General features: G+C 40.6%; 1 protein-coding gene across 1 annotated transcript; it reads left to right on the top strand.

Annotated features, from left to right (window-relative positions):
• Window positions 1–376: 376 nt before the first annotated feature.
• On the top strand, window positions 377–16,014 carry LOC308288773 (NADPH oxidase 2-like; the record flags this gene model as incomplete). The annotated part of the gene is made up of 12 exons (XM_080730243.1): window positions 377–382; window positions 3,397–3,510; window positions 4,400–4,484; window positions 7,294–7,445; window positions 9,539–9,732; window positions 9,829–9,961; window positions 10,995–11,087; window positions 12,674–12,915; window positions 13,619–13,781; window positions 14,336–14,482; window positions 15,486–15,610; window positions 15,888–16,014. The coding sequence occupies 12 exons, from the start codon at window positions 377–379 to the stop codon at window positions 16,012–16,014; spliced, it is 1,581 nt and encodes a 526-aa protein (XP_080586369.1).
• Between the last annotated feature and the right edge of the window lie 3,816 nt (window positions 16,015–19,830).

Genomic DNA, 19,830 nt, shown 5'->3' with positions numbered 1-19,830 from the left:
AATACATTCCTTACCAAGAAATGTCGTCACCAATGTGTTTGTAAAGGTGTTTAGTAACACATCTAACAAAGTTTGAAATTCAAAATCCCTAGGAGAATTGTAGACAGCTGCTGAAAGTTTGGGTCCCACTCACTTACTATACATTATACTATACAGGGAAAAAATACCCCCCAAAAAATAAGTTTTTTTCATGATTCTGAATCCATTTCAAGCATTTGCTTTGCATGAAAAACTTTCCTTGGGCTAAAAATGGCACCACCAAACTATGGTTCAGTGATGAGTCATCACTTTTCACAGTTTCACACATTGGTGAAGACATTTCTTGGTAAGGAATTTATTCCCTGATTTTATTAATATCCTTTGACTATGTGTCCTGATGAAGGTCTGTTATGTTGATGACACAATAAACAGTGCTTGTTGAGAGCTTGTAGATCGGCTATTTATAGGCAAATAGGTTTGGTGTAGTAGAGGTTAAAAAATCAAACCTTGGTTCGAAGTGAAGCGTGAATTTTTATTCTATGTGTTCTAGAGCTATGAAATCTGTGTTCTAGATCTATACATTCTGTGTTCTAGATCTATACTTTCTATGTGCTTTAGTTCTATATTTTTATGAATTCTGAATTCTGAATGATTTTGTCTGGAGGTCCAAAATTGTCATGTGAAGCTTGACCAATCCTCAATTCTGCATGCACGGGACATGTACGGGACAGACAAAGCCACTCCTTGAGAATCTATGGGAATCCTCAAAAAAAAAAAAAACATGTACGGGACAGACAAAGCCACTCCTTGGAAGCGGCTTTCACCGCTTCAAAAAAGAGGAGATCAAATTGACTAAGTGTCGATTATTTAAGTGGTTAAATGTCTGAAAAAAAAAACACACATCAACACGAATCCAACATACGGTAGACAGATGACAGTGCTGTCAAACAAGTCTATGAATCTATCTATGAAATCTATGAAAATCTGCAACACAATTTTATACAATACATGTATGTATTTGGGGTGGGGGTCCCTGCTTCATCTCTCTCTCTCAGCTAAGGGGTCCTTGGCCTGAAAACGTTGAAGACCCCTGGTCTAGCCATATACTACTGTAAGTCTTTTACTTGTTATTTAAATTGTGTTAAAAGGTGTCTCAAAAGATGGAATGAGCGCTATGTTTCTTTGACTGTGGTCTCTTTCCGTTTCTCCATTCCCTCTGGCCACTCCCACAGTCTAATCCGGTCACTGTTACCCGCACACCTGGTTCTACTTCCTCCTCAGTCCTGCCAATCATTCTTTCACCTAACACCATAAAGCACTGGTTCCCAAGCACTGGGTCGGGACCCATTTTGGACCCATTTTTATGGGTCGCTTAATTTTTTGGTTTCCTATATTTTGTTTTTTTATTATTATTATTTCAAAACATTTTCAAAGAATATTACCTAAAAAGCTAAGATGTTCATGAATAAAATCAAACCAAGTTTGAAGTGAGCAGTGGTGTGTGTGTGTGTGTGTGTGTGTGTGTGTGTGTGTGTGTGTGTGTGTGTGTGTGTGTGTGTGTATGTGTGTGTACGTGTGCGTGGCCGTGTGTGTGTGTGAAGCAGTTCATTTCAGTGTCACGTGTGTTATTTCAAAATAAGAGCCTCCCGTAATATGATTAGTCAACTGGTTTTATTTTTAAGTCTACTTAACAGGAAGTAGATGGACTAAATTACAAGTACATGACACTCCAGTGCTCCGCACCGTTTCACCGTATACTAGCCTACAGTAGTGACTGAAACGGGCGTCACAGGGGGGGGGGGGGGGAAGTGGGACTGAGTTACTTGGGCCCAAGGTGGAGGGGCCTTAATTATTTTATACTTGAGCTATTGAAAAATAGCAGATCTACAAGCTCCGCACCGAGTGCCATGCTGCGAGCTTGTAGCCTAGATCTTTTTTTTTAAGCGAACATTTGTAACTCAAATTTTGCTTCGGGGGGTCACTGGAACTAAATATTTTTAGATGGGGATCCGTGGCCAAACATATATCATTTTGGGGGTCCTTCACATGAAAAGGTTTGAGCACCACTGACATGGAAACATAGGTAAAAGAAAAAAAAAAGTATTACTTAAAAAAAATATTCAAAGACTTCCATAAACTTTCACGATTTTTCAAAAATAGCAGATCTACAAGCTCGCAGCGCACTGTGAGCTTGTATATCTGCTATTTTTCAATAGTTACCCAGGGCCCAGAATTCGGTGCTGCATGGTGACTGAAAACAAGTAATTTAAGTATGATCGGAAATAAATAGATGTCTGGGTTCTGGGAGTCTCTCAGGTCTAGGTGTACTTCTTCATTCCACTGACTGGTTCTTAGCTCAGTTTTGAAAACAGTGTTGACGTTGCTCCCAGGAAGTAATGAGACTTCCTCAATAATGAAATGTGCATTTGCTTCCTTCTGAGTCAATCCAAAGAGACACGATGCTCATGTAATGGGAGTGGTTTGAGCAGGAGTCTATAAAAACCTGCACGTAAGGAAATGATGTTGTGGACGTGTGTGAGCTGCGGTAGCGACATGAAGCGCCCCAATATTGGTAGTTGGTTAATCAACAATGGATTTACATCTATCTTTATGGTATGTCCATTTTTATATGCCTAAATTGTAAAAAAGAAATGCTGAACTTATTCACAGGATAAGCTTTTGCTATTTAACAAACAATATTTGTGATGTAAACATTTTATCCTGATTGGACTTGCAGTTTTTCTTTGTGGGCCTCAACGTGTTCGTGTTCCTCTGGTTCTATATGGTATACGCTCTGGATGACCAGTTTTTCTACACACGTCACATTCTAGGGGTAGGTTACCCATTGTGTTTCATCTCCATGAGTCAAAAATAATGAAACCAGTGTACCCAGCAAGCACGGTCAGGACCAGGACCAATCAGTGACGTCTCGATTGGGCCAGATCACTGCCCATAACGGGATGATCTTGACATCATTACCAGGACGTCATATGGACCTTTTTGTTTGACAGGATTTATGTTGGTTGAAATCAGATGATATTCTAGGCCAGATAAATATCATACTAGTTAGATATGTCCCAGAATATAACCTTATATGCTCATATTTCAACTAACATTACAAACAATAAAAATAATCCTGTCAAACAGCAAAGTCGGTATGACGTCCTGGTAATGACATCAAGATCATCCCCATATGGGCTGTGATCTGGCCCCAATCGAGACGTCACTGATTGGTCCAGGTCCTGACCGTGCTTGCTGGGCGTATTCATACATACTACTCAGTTTTAGTCATGTAAGTGACGCTGGTACATATTTTCAGCTGTCACTTATTTATGTTTGAACTGACAACCCAGGATAAGATCCAGTTTGAGGCCACATGTTATAATATTTAGTTGTTGTTTTTGTTTTTGTGTCCAGGTTGCACTGCCCATAGCCAGGGGGAGTGCAGGAGTCCTCAACTTTGACTGCATGCTGATCCTCTTACCCATGTGCCGAAACCTGCTGTCCTGGGCCCGCGGCTCCATAGTCCTTGTAAGATGCCTATGCCTATCATTTATTTGAGATAATCACAATTATTTTGCATAAGCGTGATAATAATCATAAGCATTTCCATGTTGAAAAACGTCATACTGTACAAAAAATATATATACTAGTCCTGTGGCTGGGGGGTATGTTAACTCACATTATATGAGGGATCAAATGTAGGTGTCTCAGAAGTAATGTTGGAGAACCCAGAACAGTCACCATTGACGTCCAGTCAGACAGACAGCCATGGTGGCGACACTGTTTATTATCAGTGATGTCAGCAGCAACCCTAACCACTGAGAATATGGAGAAGAACAAGTGGAAGTTATGGCTTACCGCCTGAGCACCCGTCTGGTCTACACGGAGAGCCAGTGAATACTGATGTAGAGAGACAATGCTTTTCTTCATACTGTGGGCTCCCAGCTGGCCAGTGCTGGTGCGCCCAAATCAGGTTGAATGATAATATACTGGGGCGTAGTCTAGAGTTCTCAAATTCTAACCGACCAAATCCAACGTTTTCGGGCTACGTACCTAAAATGTATGCAAATTAGTCGGGCCGGGCCTTAATTTTCAGGCCCATTGAGAACTCTAGCCTTCTTGGCTGTACTCTACCTCTGTTCCACTCTCTCTCCTCATTGAGGTGCTTACCTGACAGGAGGTTGCCTAGCGACACTCAACACACACACACACACACACACACACACACACACACACACACACACACACACACACACGCACACACACACACACACACACACACACACACACACACACACACACACATACACACACACACACACACACACACACACACACACACACACACACACACACATACACACACAAATTGATGTCTTGCATTACGTTTTAAATCTCACTTTCTGGACCCTTTCAGCGTTGTGGCCGAAGAGTGAGGGAACAACTGGACAAGAATATTATTTTTCACAAGCTGGTTGCCTACACAATTGCATTCTGGACAAGTGAGTGTGAACTAAAAATGTTTCTATACCGGTAATAACAGTGCATCATGACGATGCTAATAAGAGATTAGGTTGGGTCATTTCCGATACCGTGGAGAGCGGAGGTCCGTTGCTCAGTGGATTTGTCATCTATGAAGGTTAATTAACACATTGAATTCCCACTAGATGTCACCAGAGCCCAACGTTTGATGCCTTGGCAATGGCCTGTTGCCCAGCGTTGTATTGCGCAACGCCCCTGAGCGTGCATGATGCGCACGTCATCACGTTTACATGTCACATGACCGTAGACAGGAGGTTGTGAGAAAATATCCTGTATAGCCTAAAGCTAATGTTAGTGAATCATAATTTGGCCATTTAGGCATGATAATTTTTTTTTCTGCAATAAAAACATACATCAGAGATAAAGAGCTTTAAAGTCAGGATGATGCATTGGATTAAATGGAGGAGGCCGGCGGCGCGATGTTCCCAACGTGTAATGTAAACAAACCGCGGTCATCGGCCAACATCCACGGGTAGGCCCGACGTTATGGTAAGACTTAATATTGTTACTGTAAATACAGTATAAGGCCCGGACTAGTTCGGGAAAGGCACCATACGATGCACTGTTAAGTCCCGGACTAGGTCGGGAAAGGCATTAAAAGAGTTAACAAATTGAGCTCCCATGCCCCTCGCAATAATTTCAGCAAAATTCGTGAGAGCCCAAAATCCAAAATGGCTGCAATCATAATGAATGTTTCAACCTGAGTTCTAAAAAAGTGCAGTCTTAAGGTCATGCACTACCGACCAGACTAGACTGCAATGACCTCAGTGTAGGTAAAGACATGTCAAAGAGCTCAGCATTGAAATACTTCATGCACGCCAGAAGGTCCTGAACTGCTTGCTCATTCTTTTTCATCCTTACTGGCTGGCATTCGACATGCTTCTGATGGCAGTTAAAACCAGACCAATATGTCACAAAAAAATTACCTCTGTAGATTTGCAGAGGGCATATGGGAACTAATCTGGGATCCAACTCTCATAGTCATATGCCATGGCACTTTAGCCAGTCCATCACAGGGCTACCCTACTAAGAAAGTGTTGATGAAGGTGAGATCCTGAGACAAGAGTTAGAAGATGATGTCAGAGGAGACATGTCAAGGTGTTATCATCCCTTACTAGAAGTGTAACGATATAATAACTGAATCAAAAAATCGATTTTAACTATCGATATGCAAAAGCATTTTATCTAACCATTTTGGCTTTGTATCATATCGGTATCGTTTTACAATGCAGATAATAGCTATGGAATCGTTTTGCAGTTCAAATAATTGATTGTATAGAAATTAAGTATTTGTGCCTTGTATTTAGCAATTTTAAGAAGGAAAATGGGATTTAATTACTTTTCCATTCCATATAGCTACTCTTGGTCTATCGATAAATGTGTGTAATCTCTGTGTTCATGTCAAGGTGCGGGTGTGTCCATGTGTGTTGAAATATAATGTCCATGTATTTGCTAGAGAATCACAGTGTTTACTTATTTATATCCATAATAATCGATTTTTCCCTTAACATATTATGCACTATTGACACGTTTCACACAGATTTAATTTCTTTGCTAAATAGTTACTCTATCGATTTTAAATCATTGAATCGAATTGTATCATATCGTATCGCCATGAATGAACAAATATCGCCCATGTTTCTGTGAACTAGATAAAGATAATTTTGAAAATCGCTAAACAAAGTGTATTCATTAAATGTAGTATATCAAATAATTAAATATTAAAATATGTTTTTATATAGGATCAAAGGTTTTATGGTCATGATCCATTGAGATCCTGGATGTCTTGGTTCTAAGCTTAACATAATTGTTATAAATATTGTTGAAAAAGTCTATGGGGAAAATGAATGGGAGATTTTTTGTGGCACCAGTAAACCACTACCGCTGCGATGCCCTATAGAACTGTAGTGGTCAAGAAAAAGCTTCAGAAAAAAAAAAGACGACCCAGAAAAATTGCCTTTCAACTGAAGAGGCGGCCATTTAAATCTGAGATAATTAGAAGGACAAGACCACTTATTTTATGTCTTTTAAACATTGGATGACTGGTAAGAAACAGCTTCTGTTTCATTAATTTACATTTTACAATGTTGTCACTCCACTATAGCCTACAGATTTACTATCTTACTAAAGAGAACAACTATATGGTATCTATTGAAAGAACGGTCTTTGTGTCTTAACGGTATATTTCTTTAAGTATGTTGACGTTGAATTAGATTGAACAAGTGGATCTCAATTATCTTAACCAGGGGTGTCGCACCAAATTCTGGGCCCCCCATGAATGTTCTTCATAGGGGGAGGGGGTTTAACCCATTTAGACTGGGAACGCATTATTACATAATTATTTTGAAAAACATTTGGTTACCTTGGTTTTTTGAAAAACCTATGTTTCTATGTCAGTGGTGGTGCTCAAAACTTTTCATGTGAAGGACCCCCAAAATGATATGTATTTGGCCACGGACCTCCATCTCAAAATATTTAGTTCCAGGGACCCCCCAGAAGCAAAATTTGAGTTACAAATGTTCGCTTAAAAAATGCATAATATTCAAAGATTTGCACAAATTCTTACGACTTTTCAAAAATAGCAGATCTACAAGCTCGTTTAGGGTTTGCCCAAGCTCGCATATCTGCTATTTTTCAATAGCTAAAGTATAAAATAATTAAGGCCCCTCACCTTGGGCCCTGGTAACTCAGTCCCACTCCCCCCCCCCCCTCCCCCTTGTGACGCCCCTGACCTTAACCAACATCTTTGTCTCCTCTGTTCTCTGATAGCTGTGCACATAGTCGCCCATTTGTTCAATGTAGAGTTCCTAAACGACAGCAGACGAGGGTTTTTAGATCCACTCAACACAGCCCTGTCCGCTCTGAATGACGACGGCGACATCAACACCACATACATAAACCCCGTCCGCCTCGACACTGGTGTAAGTCAGCGCTTCTCAAACTCTCATGTCAAGGTTTCGCCACAGATCCCCATTTGTTTTGCCAGGGAGCCTTGATTTGTGTTGTTAAAATGTTATGTTATGTTGTCTGGATATTTCTGCCCCCATGGGGGACTGCCCATCAGTCCTACATCTGATTAGTCCTACATCTCATTAGTCCTAATTTGGTTAGGGTTAGGTTTTTTAGATTTAGGCATAGTTTTACTGAGGTTAGGTTTGGGTTTAGGTTTAGGCATAGTATTTTCATCAGGTTAACATTCACCAGATTCTGACTAATGGGATGTAGGAACAATGACATTTCGGACCAATGCCACCCTGGCCATGTACCCTCTAAAACTGTTAAATATGTGTATTAATGTATTAACCTTGCTTCCATCAAGGATGAGTTAGTGTGTGAACCGGCAAACAACAGACACGTTATTATTCACATCATGCACGCTAACCAGCTCAGTGGCCTTGTGGTTAGAGTGCTTTGAGACTGGGAGGTCGGGGTTCGATCCCCGGTCGGGTCATACTAAGAAAAACTAGCCTGGTTCCAGCCCATAGACCCGCCCACTCTCAGAGTGGACTGTTTCTCTGGTCTGGAATTGTATTCATAATAAGTGATTTCTGGAGCTGAAATGACGGCTCCTCCAATTAGCGCAGGGGGTGGGGGTGGGTTTAACAAATAACCAATCCGTGCCGTCAAAGTCCCTCCCCTCCAGAAATCACTCAAACAGGGCACAAAGTCAGACTCAAGCTTCAGCTGAGTCTGAAATCAGGCTAAAGAAAAACAGGTAGACCAAGCACTTATTCAGTAAAAACATACTAGTAAGACACCTGAGGGTGACATGCGACCTCAGGGTGACATGCGACCTCGCCAATTCTTGACCATCTGGCCAACCACAGCGTTTCTCTGACGATTCTAGTTGTCATTCTGGGGGGAGTTTGTTCATGTTTTTGTGAGGGTATCAACCCTAGGAGACACGGGGAGAACATGCAAACTCCACACAGAAAGGCCCTATCGCCCACACCCTAGGTGGGGTTGGCGATAGGGCCTTTCTGTGTGGAGTTTGCCTAAACATGGAGATGTGGTACAGAATGACTCATATATGGGCATAAAAAGTATGTCATATGACATCACTTCCTGTACAGACAGTCAGACAGACAGCCATTGACTCCGGCCTAACAATGGCTACTGTCTATGACGGTAGTCCCATATGACATGATGGACTGGACTATCTCCATATAGTGTTCTCCACATCTCCATGTTTAGGCCAAACAGGTTTTCTCCATTTCTCCATGTATAGGTCCAAATGCCCAACGTTGAGCTTGACAACGAAACATTCTTAACACAGCCGCCCCCATATTTACTTTAGAAAATATGTTAAATTCTAAGAACGTTTCGAGTACCGGTTTGATACAAGAGCGAATAAGCGCTACACTTCTGGAATCCTGTGCGTCGACTTAAAGTCGGATCCAGGCCTAATAACTTTATCTGGCCGCCCCGTTGCCACCTCCTTGTTACATTTTCTTTTCTCCAGGTGGATGGACATTCTTTCATAGGTGATCTAAGTCCAGCCGACCGTATCAGATCGGAGGAGGATATTGTACCTCATCCACCCTTTCTTCTCTCTCCTTTTGGTATCTTTATCCTCCTCCTCCTTTTTTTCTTTTTTATTCTTCTCTTTTTTTGTCTTTCTTAGTCTTGTGTATCCTTCTTTTTTTCCTTGTGTACAGGAAGTGATGTCACGACTCACTGACATCACACTGACATCACTTCCTGTACAGAAAAAGGTCACTCAAGCGACAAGGTTTTTCAGGGTAAATGCGACCTTCGGTCGCAATAAAAAAAACATAAAAAACATAAAACATAAACAAATAACAATGCTATCTAAATTACATGTATGGTCTTTGAGGGTAGGCAAGTGCTACAAAGCTGGAGTCTGAATAGGTGAGTCTTCAGACCGGGAGTGAGTCTGCAGATGTAATTTAAGTGCAACTGCTAGTTTATTCCACAGTTTTGGGGCCAGGAGGGGTATTGACTTGTTACCCTGTTTGACTCTGTTGACCCTGTTTGACTCCTTGTCGCACAGGACCCAATCGACGGCGTAACACTTTTTGTCATGGCGACCCTCACTGGTCTCACAGGTGTCGTCGGCACACTGGCACTCATCCTTATGATAACGTCCTCGACCGATTACATGAGGCGCAACTACTTCGAACTGTTCTGGTACACCCACCACCTCTTCGTTGCATTCTTCATTTCCATCGTCGCTCACGGAGCAATGTAAGGATGAAGGCGGGGAGACGCATTCTGTAGTACATTATATTTTTGTTCTTTGGAGGATGTCCCCTCATGTGGCTCAATGTATCCCATCCATAGGTTCATGATTCGAGGTTCGAACACAGCTGCACGTCCGTTCCACAATCACACGTTATGCAAGGATCGGGTTGAAGAGTGGGGACTGATTCCTGAGTGCCCCATTCCTCAGTTTCGTGGGGGGTTTCTTCCAGAGGTGAGTGTTTTGGACATTAAAAAGCCCAGTTCAGTTAAGTCAACGGTTCGGCTAGTACCATAGATTTTATGGTGTGGCTACTCAAATGAGAATTACTTAATTATAATAATAATGAATTACATTTTTATAGCGCTTTTCCAAGTGCTCAAAGCGCTTTACAATGGTTCATATATTGGAAGGGGAAGCGGCGAAAGCGTCCTCACTTCCCACATTAATGGTGGCAAGCTGACACTGACCGACTCATTGGAGGCAATGTGGGGTTCAGTGTCTTGCCCAAGGACACTTCGACATGTAGACAGGAGGAGCTGGGATTTGAACCGCCAACCCATGGACCAGTGGCCAACCTGCTTTACCTCCTGAGCTACAGCCACTCAACATGACTTGTTTGTTTGCATATGTCACAGAACATTAGCCTAGTTCCAGACCCTGAATCGCTAGCCACACCCCTTTAATTTTTTTGTTTGGCGATTCAGGTCTAGCATCGCTCTCATTGAGGAGGGCCTGCCTCGGTTGAAAATCCGATCGGCGAATCAGCGCCGTGAATCAGCGTCTTGTGATCAGCGTGGGTGGGGGTTTCCCAGAACTCATGTGTGTTTCCAAGTACACCAGCGCCGCCGCCGTACCGTACTGCGCATCGCGTCGCGATAAAATGCTGTAAATTGCGGTAAAATGCGATCCTATCGATCTCGCTATGAAACACCAGTAGCAGGCATGTTATGTTGTGTTTGATTACTAGTTCGTAGTGCTCCTATTCTGACTGTTTCTTTGGTTAGCAAGTAGCACTAGCAAGCAACAGGCTAGCCACTAGCCAGTCACACACTATGTCATGTGTTGGTCGGTGAACCAGTCGCTGAAGACTGCCTCTTTTTGGCAACGCCCATCCCTGCAAACGCCGTAGGCGGAACCGAGTTCAGACTGAATAATGAAGTGAAACGAAATGTTAATTCAGGCTGAGTGTCAGGCTAACAGAACATGCTTTATTCAACAAACAATTATTTTGATGCATAACCCATTATGTCCAACTTTTTCATAGACTTGGCGTTGGGTGGCTATTCCCATGTTTCTTTATTTCTTTGAGCGTATGCTGCGTTTGTACCGCTCCACACAGCCAGTTGAATACAGGAAGGTACGTCATAATCACTCATCTGTTGGCTTTCAGGTAGAATTGCCGGTTGTGGTAGCATGATCCACAGTGGTGTAAAGTAACTGAGTACATTTACTTAAGTACTGTACTTAAGTACAGTTTTGAGGTATTTGTACTTTACTTGAGTATTTACAATGTCCAATACTTTTACTTTTACTTCTACTCCACTACATCTCGGATCCAAATATTGTACTTTTACTCCACTACAATTATTTGAAAACTTTAGTTACTAGTTACTTATAATATGTTAAAGCATACATACAACTCTTTAGCCCTATTTTATACCTTGGCTATTTGAAAATAGCCGATCTACAAGCTCACAAGTGAGCTTGTAGATTTGCTATTTTAAAACATTTTGTACTTTTACTTTTGGTACTTTAAGTACATTTTGATGCCAGTACTTTTACTCAAATATATTTTGAATTCTGGACTTCTAATTGTAACAGAGTACTTCTACAATGCAGTATTGATATTTTTACTTAAGTAGAAAATGTGAGTACTTTTTCCACCACTGATGATCCATGTGCTCTGTATCTGTCATCAGTGGTGTAACGTAACTGAGTACATTTACCTTAGTACTGTACTTAAAGGGGAAGACCACGCATTTTCAATATTCAACTATGTCATTAATATAACTTAGAGGAGTTGTGTGGAAATAGAAAAAAAGTTCCCCCCCCTTCTGTGTTGCCTAGAACTGGAAGATTGATTTTGGGGTTTGTATTGTAAAGTACAACGGTGTGATGTCATCAAGTTGTACTTTACAATACAAACCCCCAAATCAATCCCCTAAGATATATTAATGACATAGTTCAATATTGAAAATGGGTGGTCTTCCCCTTTAAGTACATTGTTGAGGTATTTGTACTTTACTTGAGTATTTACAATTTCCAATACTTTTACTTCTACTCCACTACATCTCGGATCCAAATATTGTACTTTTACTCCACTACATTTATTTAAAAACTTTAGTTACTAGTTACTTTGCCGATATAAATTATAATGGTATAAAACATACATGAAACACTTTAGCCCTATTTTATACCTAGGCTATTTGAAAATTGCCGATCGGCTGTTTTCAAACATTTTGTACTTTTACTTTTGGTACTTTAAGTACATTTTGAATTCCAGACTTTTACTTGTAAGGGTGCCCTCACACCAAAGTACCCATGAGAGTGGAATCCGCGTTCCGCCAATGCATTTCAATGAGAGTGAAGCGTTTTTTGCAGAAATCCTCTGCTGGCATGAAACCGCTTCACTCTCATTGAAATGCATTGGCGGAACGCGGATTCCACTCTCATAGGTACTTTGAGAGTGGAACCTATGAGAGTGGAATCCGCGTTCCGCCAATGCATTTCAATGAGAGTGAAGCGGTTTCATGCCAGCAGAGGATTTCTGCAAAAAACGCTCCTTTCTCATTGAAATGCATTGGCGGAACGCGGATTCCACTCTCATAGGCACTTTGGTGTGAGGGCACCCTAACAGAGTATTTCTATAATGCAGTACCGATACTTTAAGTGCAACATGTGAGTACTTTTTCCACAACTGTCTGTCATGCACTCCATCTCCAGATCGTGTTGCATCAGTCCAGGGTGCTGGAGATGCAGCTGGTGAAAGACGGCTTCAAGATGGATGTGGGGCAGTACGTCTTCCTCAACTGCCCAGAAATTTCCATGCTGGAGTGGCACCCGTTCACCATGACCTCTGCGCCTGAGGATGACTTCCTTAGTGTCCATATGCGTGACGCGGGGGACTGGACTGAGAAACTCATATGCCGGATGGAGGAGCTTCCAGAGGGAGCTCAGGGACCCAAGTGAGCACTTTCTCAAGTAGATACTTAGGCAATATTACACGATAGGGTGTGGTTTATCGTGATTATTAGCACGCCCGCGTTGCTGCCGGAACGAGCCGAAGACAGCGCAGAAGTATCAATAATCACGATAACACACACCCTCAAGTGTAATATTGCGATTATACAACAGTTGCCCTTTAAAAAAAAACATGTCAACTTAATTTCATTGTAATTAAGATTTTATAGAAAATTGTAAATTTTTAATGCCACATTTAGCTACTATGTCCCTGAACTTCCCATGAAAACTGCTAGCCTAACTGCTAGCATAGTGTTGGGGGAGAGGGAGCTCTTTATCGCTTTCGCAACCAGCACAGCTGATATCTTTGTTAGATGAGACCTGTGTGGTAATGCTCATTATTCGCACGGGTAGAAAGCTATTGCAACCAATCAGATTGCTTCGTCGGAACTACCTGTTGTATAAATTACAATGTCGAACAGGCACATGCACACATAGACATCAAAGGGGGCTTGAGCCCCTGCCCTTTTATCCCTCTGTAAAAGGTGCCCTCTCCAGACCAGACTTTTCTGTCCAAACTTGGTGCTGTTCACAATGCTGTTCAGATGTCAATTGTGAGGGACTATCGCCCAGCTTAGAACTTTAGCCATTTGATTCGGTGATATGAATCTTCAATCTTTTCATGATCTATGATGTATCCTTCCTTAGAATACGTGTTGATGGTCCTTATGGCACAGCCAGTGAGGATGTGTTTGACTATGAAGTCAGCATGCTGGTAGGGGCTGGCATTGGTGTCACTCCCTTTGCCTCCATTCTGAGGTCCATCTATCACAAATATAAAGCCTCTGACCCCAAGCTGCGCACCAAAAAGGTAACACATTCCACATCTAACCTGTCTGCCTCTGTCCTCTCATTAAACCTGTACATCCTTTGTTCTGCTTTGACAGATGCTATGGTCGCAGGTCTCATGAATCTAAGACAATGGTGGTTATTCTCAGGCATTAAAGGAGTAGTTCACCCCCAAAATGACTTTTTTTGTATTTTTTCTATATGCCATGGAGACTTGAGTTCAATAATATTTTTTGTTTTTGTTACATTCCTAAGACAAAAAATGTGATTATAGTAAATTTACCCCCATTGATTCCGGATGGGGACACAAATGCATGGCCCTGGATGGGGACCCGAATGAATGGCACTGGATGGGGAAACCGTCAGGGAAAATTTACTTGAATACATTTTTTGTCTTATGAATGCGACAAAAAAAATAATAATAATATTATTGAACTCAAGTCTCCATGGTAAAAAAAATGTACGCCTTTAACAATGTTTTCACAATGTATATATCTTTGTTATGAAGCAGTGATGTGGAATACTCTTGCATAAGAGTTTTTTTTTTAAATGCACCCATTTATTTCCTGGTTGCAGATCTATTTCTACTGGCTGTGCCGAGAAACAAACGCCTTTGAGTGGTTTGCTGATCTCCTGGCGGCCCTGGAGAAGGATATGGAGGCCAGAGGAATGGCAGATTTCCTGACATACAAACTCCATCTCACTGCCTGGGACCAGAGCCATGTATGTGTCTATAACATCAACCACTTTTACATCATCTAGACTTGCAGGGGTGGAAAAAAGTACTCAAATGTTTTACTTAAGTAAAAGTATCAATACTGCATTGTAGAAATACTCTGTTAGGGTGCCCTCACACCATAATACCTATGAGAGTGGAATCCGCGTTCCGCCAATGCATTTCAATGATAAGGGAGCGTTTTTTTGCAGAAATCCTCTGCTGGCATGAAACCGCTTCAATCTCATTGAAATGCATTGGCGGAACGCGGATTCCACTCTCATAGGTATTTTGGTGTGAGGGCACCCTTACAAGTAAAAGTCTGGAATTCAAAGTATGAAAGTGTTGGCATCAAAATGTATTTAAAGTACAAAAAGTAAAAGTACAAAATGTTTGAAAATAGCAGATCTACAAGCTCACGTGTCGCAGCGCAACGTGTTGTGAGCTTGTTATCACTTGTTATTTTCAGATAGCCTAGGTATGAAATAGTGCTAAAGTTTAGGTATGTTTCATAATATTATAATGTATATCCTCACAGTAACGAGTAACTAAAGTTTTCAAATAAATGTAGTGAAGTAAAAGTACAATATTTGGAACCGAGATGTAGTGGAGTAGAAGTAAAGGTATTATGAATTGGAAATACTCAAGTAAAGTACAAATACCTCAAAATTGTACTCAAGTACAGTACTTAAGTAAATGTACTTAGTTACTTTACACCACTGAGGCTTGGTCTGGACTGGTCCTGAGTTGTAATTGGACCACTCGTTTCTGTCTACACACAAAATCTCTTTGCCCAAAATAACCGCTACATTAATCTACAAGCTCTAAACGTGTCATGGTTGCGACGTCATGAGTTGGTAGATCAGCTATTTCTGGCTAATGTTCCCCCCAGAATAATGGATGCTGGGATGTTCAAGTGTTTAATGCTACTTCTAATCTCATTTTCAACCTCCAGTGATTGAGATTGGTCCTTCCTTACCTCAGACAGGTCTTCTTAATTTGTCTTTACAGACTGATCATGTGATGGTCCGTTTTGATGCTGACACAGATGTGGTGACCGGTCTCAAGTCGAAAACCTATTATGGCCGGCCAAACTGGGACAAGGAGTTTGAACAAGTTCGCAAAGAGCATCCTAAGTAAGAATAGTGTTCTTCCGCACACCCATTTTCAATAATGTAGAGAAATGTCTGTCTATCATTCACCTTCACTAAACATTGATACTGAAATTGTTGAGTAAATATGAAAATAAGTTCATCCATGTCCAGTTATGTTTTCAAATTCTAGGTGCACCTTTTCTAGTTTTTATATTAATAAATACATGCATAAATACATTTAAAAAAAAGCACCTGTTGGTAAAAATTGGTCACAATTTATGTGCTTAAACTGACAATGTGTGTTTTCTGCTACATTCAGGTCAGTTGTGGGGATATTCGTTTGTGGCCCTGAAGCCTTGACAGATGTCTTGGAGAGTAAGTGTCTCAAATACACAGATATCAATTCTGAGAAGACCAAATTCTACTTCAATAAGGAGAACTTTTAAGCTGAAACAGAGAGGTGTGTTTCTATTTTTGAAGGATGAGCTCGCTGATTTTTCAAGGCTGACTCAAAAAAATAATTATAGCCAACAATGTTCTGTAAAATCCCCACAAACATAATTATTTCTTCTGTTCTCTGTGGTGGGGTGGTGAGTGGTGCATATCAGATAATATCAATATCAATTATAGATGTATACATTGTGTAGCCATTCATTACTTATCATCATAGCACAAGACACGTTTTGACTAATGTTTTCAATGTCTAAGATGTTAAAGTGAGTGATTTCAGTTCCATGTCCTTGTTTGTGTATTCTTATTTAAAAATAAATAAATGAACTACAAGAAGGTCACCACTGAATGTTTATAAAAGCGTTCTGGAGAATTCTAGTTGAAGATGCTTAAATGATGATGCAGTTTGTCATGTAACTCTGTTGTGCCCTTTTCTATCAATAGCCTTTGTCTGGAAATGTTTCCTGGCCAGACATTGGCTTTTGCTGAATTGACGCCACTGACATTTACAATGCCAAACATATAAGGCAACTGACATCTCTGCACTCTCAACATTGTACATACAGTATATATGCATGTAGTGACTAAGCTATCCTGGCTAGATTACTCAGCTTTCATAAAACCGAGTCATGGGTAAACTTAGCCATCAGGGTTTTGTGAAATGGACCCCTGGATGTAAGATAAAGTAGCATAGTGTGGCTTATAAAATATAACATAAACAGCACTGAACAAGCGTTCACTATTCTCCAGGCTAGTGCAGGGTACAGAGAGAGACTGTTCCTGGTTCATCTTCCGTGTTGGTTTTCCAACATCTTCAGAAGGTTTTCTTTGTGTGAATACACAGGGGTGTGACACCAAATTCTGGGCCTGGGTACAAGGATTCACTGCGGGTCCCCCATGAATGTTCTTCATATAGGGGGAGGGGGTTTAACCCATTTAGACTGGGAACGCATTATTACGCAATATGTTGAGCTTTAACAATTGAAAAATAGCAGATATACAAGCGTGCTGCGAGCTTGTAGATCTGCCATTTTTGAAAAGTATTGAAAATGTATTGAAATATTCAAGTCTTTGAATATTTCAAATGAAAAAATATGTTTTTTTTTTTTTTTTAAAGTGGTGTCAGTGGTGCTCAAACCTTTTCATGTGAAGGACCCCCAAAATTATATGTATTTGGCAACAGACCCCCATCTCAAAATATTTAGTTCCAGGGACCCTATAATATAGGCTAAATCTTTGAATATTATTCAAAGATTTGCACACAGTTTCACAAATTCTCTAAAATAGCAGATCTACAAGCTCCTATGAGCTTGTATATCTGCTATTTTTCAATAGCTTAAGTATAAAATAATTAAGGCCCCTCCACCTTGGGCCCTAGTAACTCAGTCCCCTTTAATGGAAATGCATTTCAGCTCATCTTCTATGCTGGCTCTTCATTGGTAAGGAAGTCTCTTTCATATGTAGCTTTTTGTTGCAGCGCTCTCATCTTCTAAAGGAGTGCATTAGCTCTTTATCTTACAGAGAGACGCTGGCACATTATTACTCTTTTATCCTCTTTTCATTGGAGAGATGCTTTTATACTGCAGCTTCTGTCTAACTTTGTCCACCAGGACACAAATTCCCCATCATCACTAGTCTTTTCTCCACATGACAAAGGCAAGATTGATCATTAGTGCCTTTTTACCGTAATCTGATGTTATTCTATCCATTAACCAGGGGTAGTCGAAAAGAAGAAAAAAGAAAGAAAAAAGAAAGGTAAATTTCTAGCACATGATACAGTAGCTCTGACCGGAGTAGGGGGAAAAGTGGGACGGAGTAACTAGGGCCCAAGGTGGAGGGGCCTTAATTATTTTGTACTTTAGCTATTGAAAAATAGCAGATATACAAGCTCACATCAGTGCCGCGCTGCAAGCTTGTAGATCTGCTATTTTTTTAAAGTCATGAAAATGCGAGCAAGTCTTTGAATATATGTATTTTATAAACGAACATTTGTAACTCAAATGCTGCTTCTGGGGGGTCCCTGGAACTAAATATTTTGAGATGGGGGGTCCGTGGCCAAATACATATAATTTTGGGGGTCCTTCACATGAAAAAGTTTGAGCACCACTGATCTCTGTTCTATCCGTCTGTCTTTCAATGTTATATGAGATATATAAAGTGGTTCCTGTGTAAATAAGCCGTAAAGCTTACTAGGATCACCTTTTTAGTTTACCTTGTACAAGTGATTTGTGCTGTCATGAAACTGTACTTGTTCCTATAGCACACTGCTAATAAATTCTTCAATCAATCAAATCCGTTTGTGGAATGGATGTCAAATCCAGTTTTCATCAGAAATCTCTTTTGATTGTCATATGTTTTTCTTTTTATTCATGGTGAAATATTGTAGTATGGTACTGTATGTGCATCTTGTCTATGGAATAAAAAAGAGTCACCTGTTGTGTAAGCTTGTTGTGTAAGCCCCTACACAAGTGTATTTAAATGTTAATTCCTCACTGTTAGAAATGGTGGGGAAGAGAGATGGCCATGAAGCTGGGGGAGGAAATGAAGAATGAAGAGTAGAAGAGTAAAAGACTATCATTTCAGGTACAGAGCAAGATATATTCTACAATAAATATTTGCAAATACGGTAAGTATACATGAGAGAGTAGATACTGTATACTGTTATGAGTTGAAATATGCTTGTGTTATTTTGTCTCCCAAACAAAATTATCTCTCGATCTCTCTCTCATGCACTCTCTGTCCACTGGGAGTAGTTGAAATTAGTCTTCTAGGGTCTGTGATCAATGTTGCTCCCGTACTGTGGCCAATTTGTATTCATTCAGCAGCATTCTTTAAAAATAACAGTTATATCAATTAGATCACTATGAAAGCTCTCCAGACCAACCCTCCTATTAATGAGCCGTTACAGGAGGGCGAGAGGGCCCCGTGAACCGGTATGGAGGTAAAGGAGAACGGGAGATGGAGAAACAGATTGAGAAGGGATGTTGAGAGGAAAGGAGAGAGAGGGTGTGGGGTATATGGACGTGGAATGGGAATGAAAGTGACTGGAAATTAATATAAAATGAAGAAAAGGACCAGGGGATGTGAAGGAGGTGTTACTGTGCTTCCACTGATGGCTACAGACATCTAGGAGGCAGAGTGAGACCAACAAACAAGACAACAGAGTGAGACCTACAAACAAGACGCCCCTGGTCGAGGTCCCTGGTCGAGGTCTGCACTTTTCTAGTTTGTCATGCAGCTCTACACCTCACATTGTCCTCTGGGACACCCTGGAAAAGGTTATCTTATTTAGAGTATCTTATTTTAACAATGTTTGGCTTCACAGTGTGTCTTTGCATTCATCTCACGCCCTGAATGCAGGCTGACTTCAAATAACAATCCTGACGCGTTTAATTCTACCGATGTGTTGTAGCAGTTAAGAATGCAGGCAGTCAATATAAAACCTTTTAATTGCTGCAAGTGATTGACCAAGACATGTCTACTATGGACACATATCATGGTCAGGTTCCTTACATGTTTTTCTTGACCACAATCCACAAATGTTTAGAAGGTGATTTAGATTGTAATTCTGATTTATGTTAGGTTAATTGTTCACCTGTTATCCTTTTTTTTAAAAAGCTACTACACTGTTCTCTCCACACTTTATTTACATAATATATTATTATTATTATTACCCTTAGTGTTATTGTTATTATTTTTTAGTAGTAGTAGTAGTAGTAGTAGTAGTAGTAGTAGTAGTAGTAGTATTTACTAGAGTTCATGCATACCCTGCTTATTCAGATCTCACACTTGTAAGTCGCTCTGGATAAGTG

The sequence above is a fragment of the Nannobrachium achirus genome (genome assembly GCF_963921795.1).
Source record: "Nannobrachium achirus genome assembly, chromosome: 7".
NCBI lineage: Eukaryota > Metazoa > Chordata > Actinopteri > Myctophiformes > Myctophidae > Nannobrachium > Nannobrachium achirus.
This window is presented reverse-complemented; position numbering and strand designations above follow the sequence as displayed.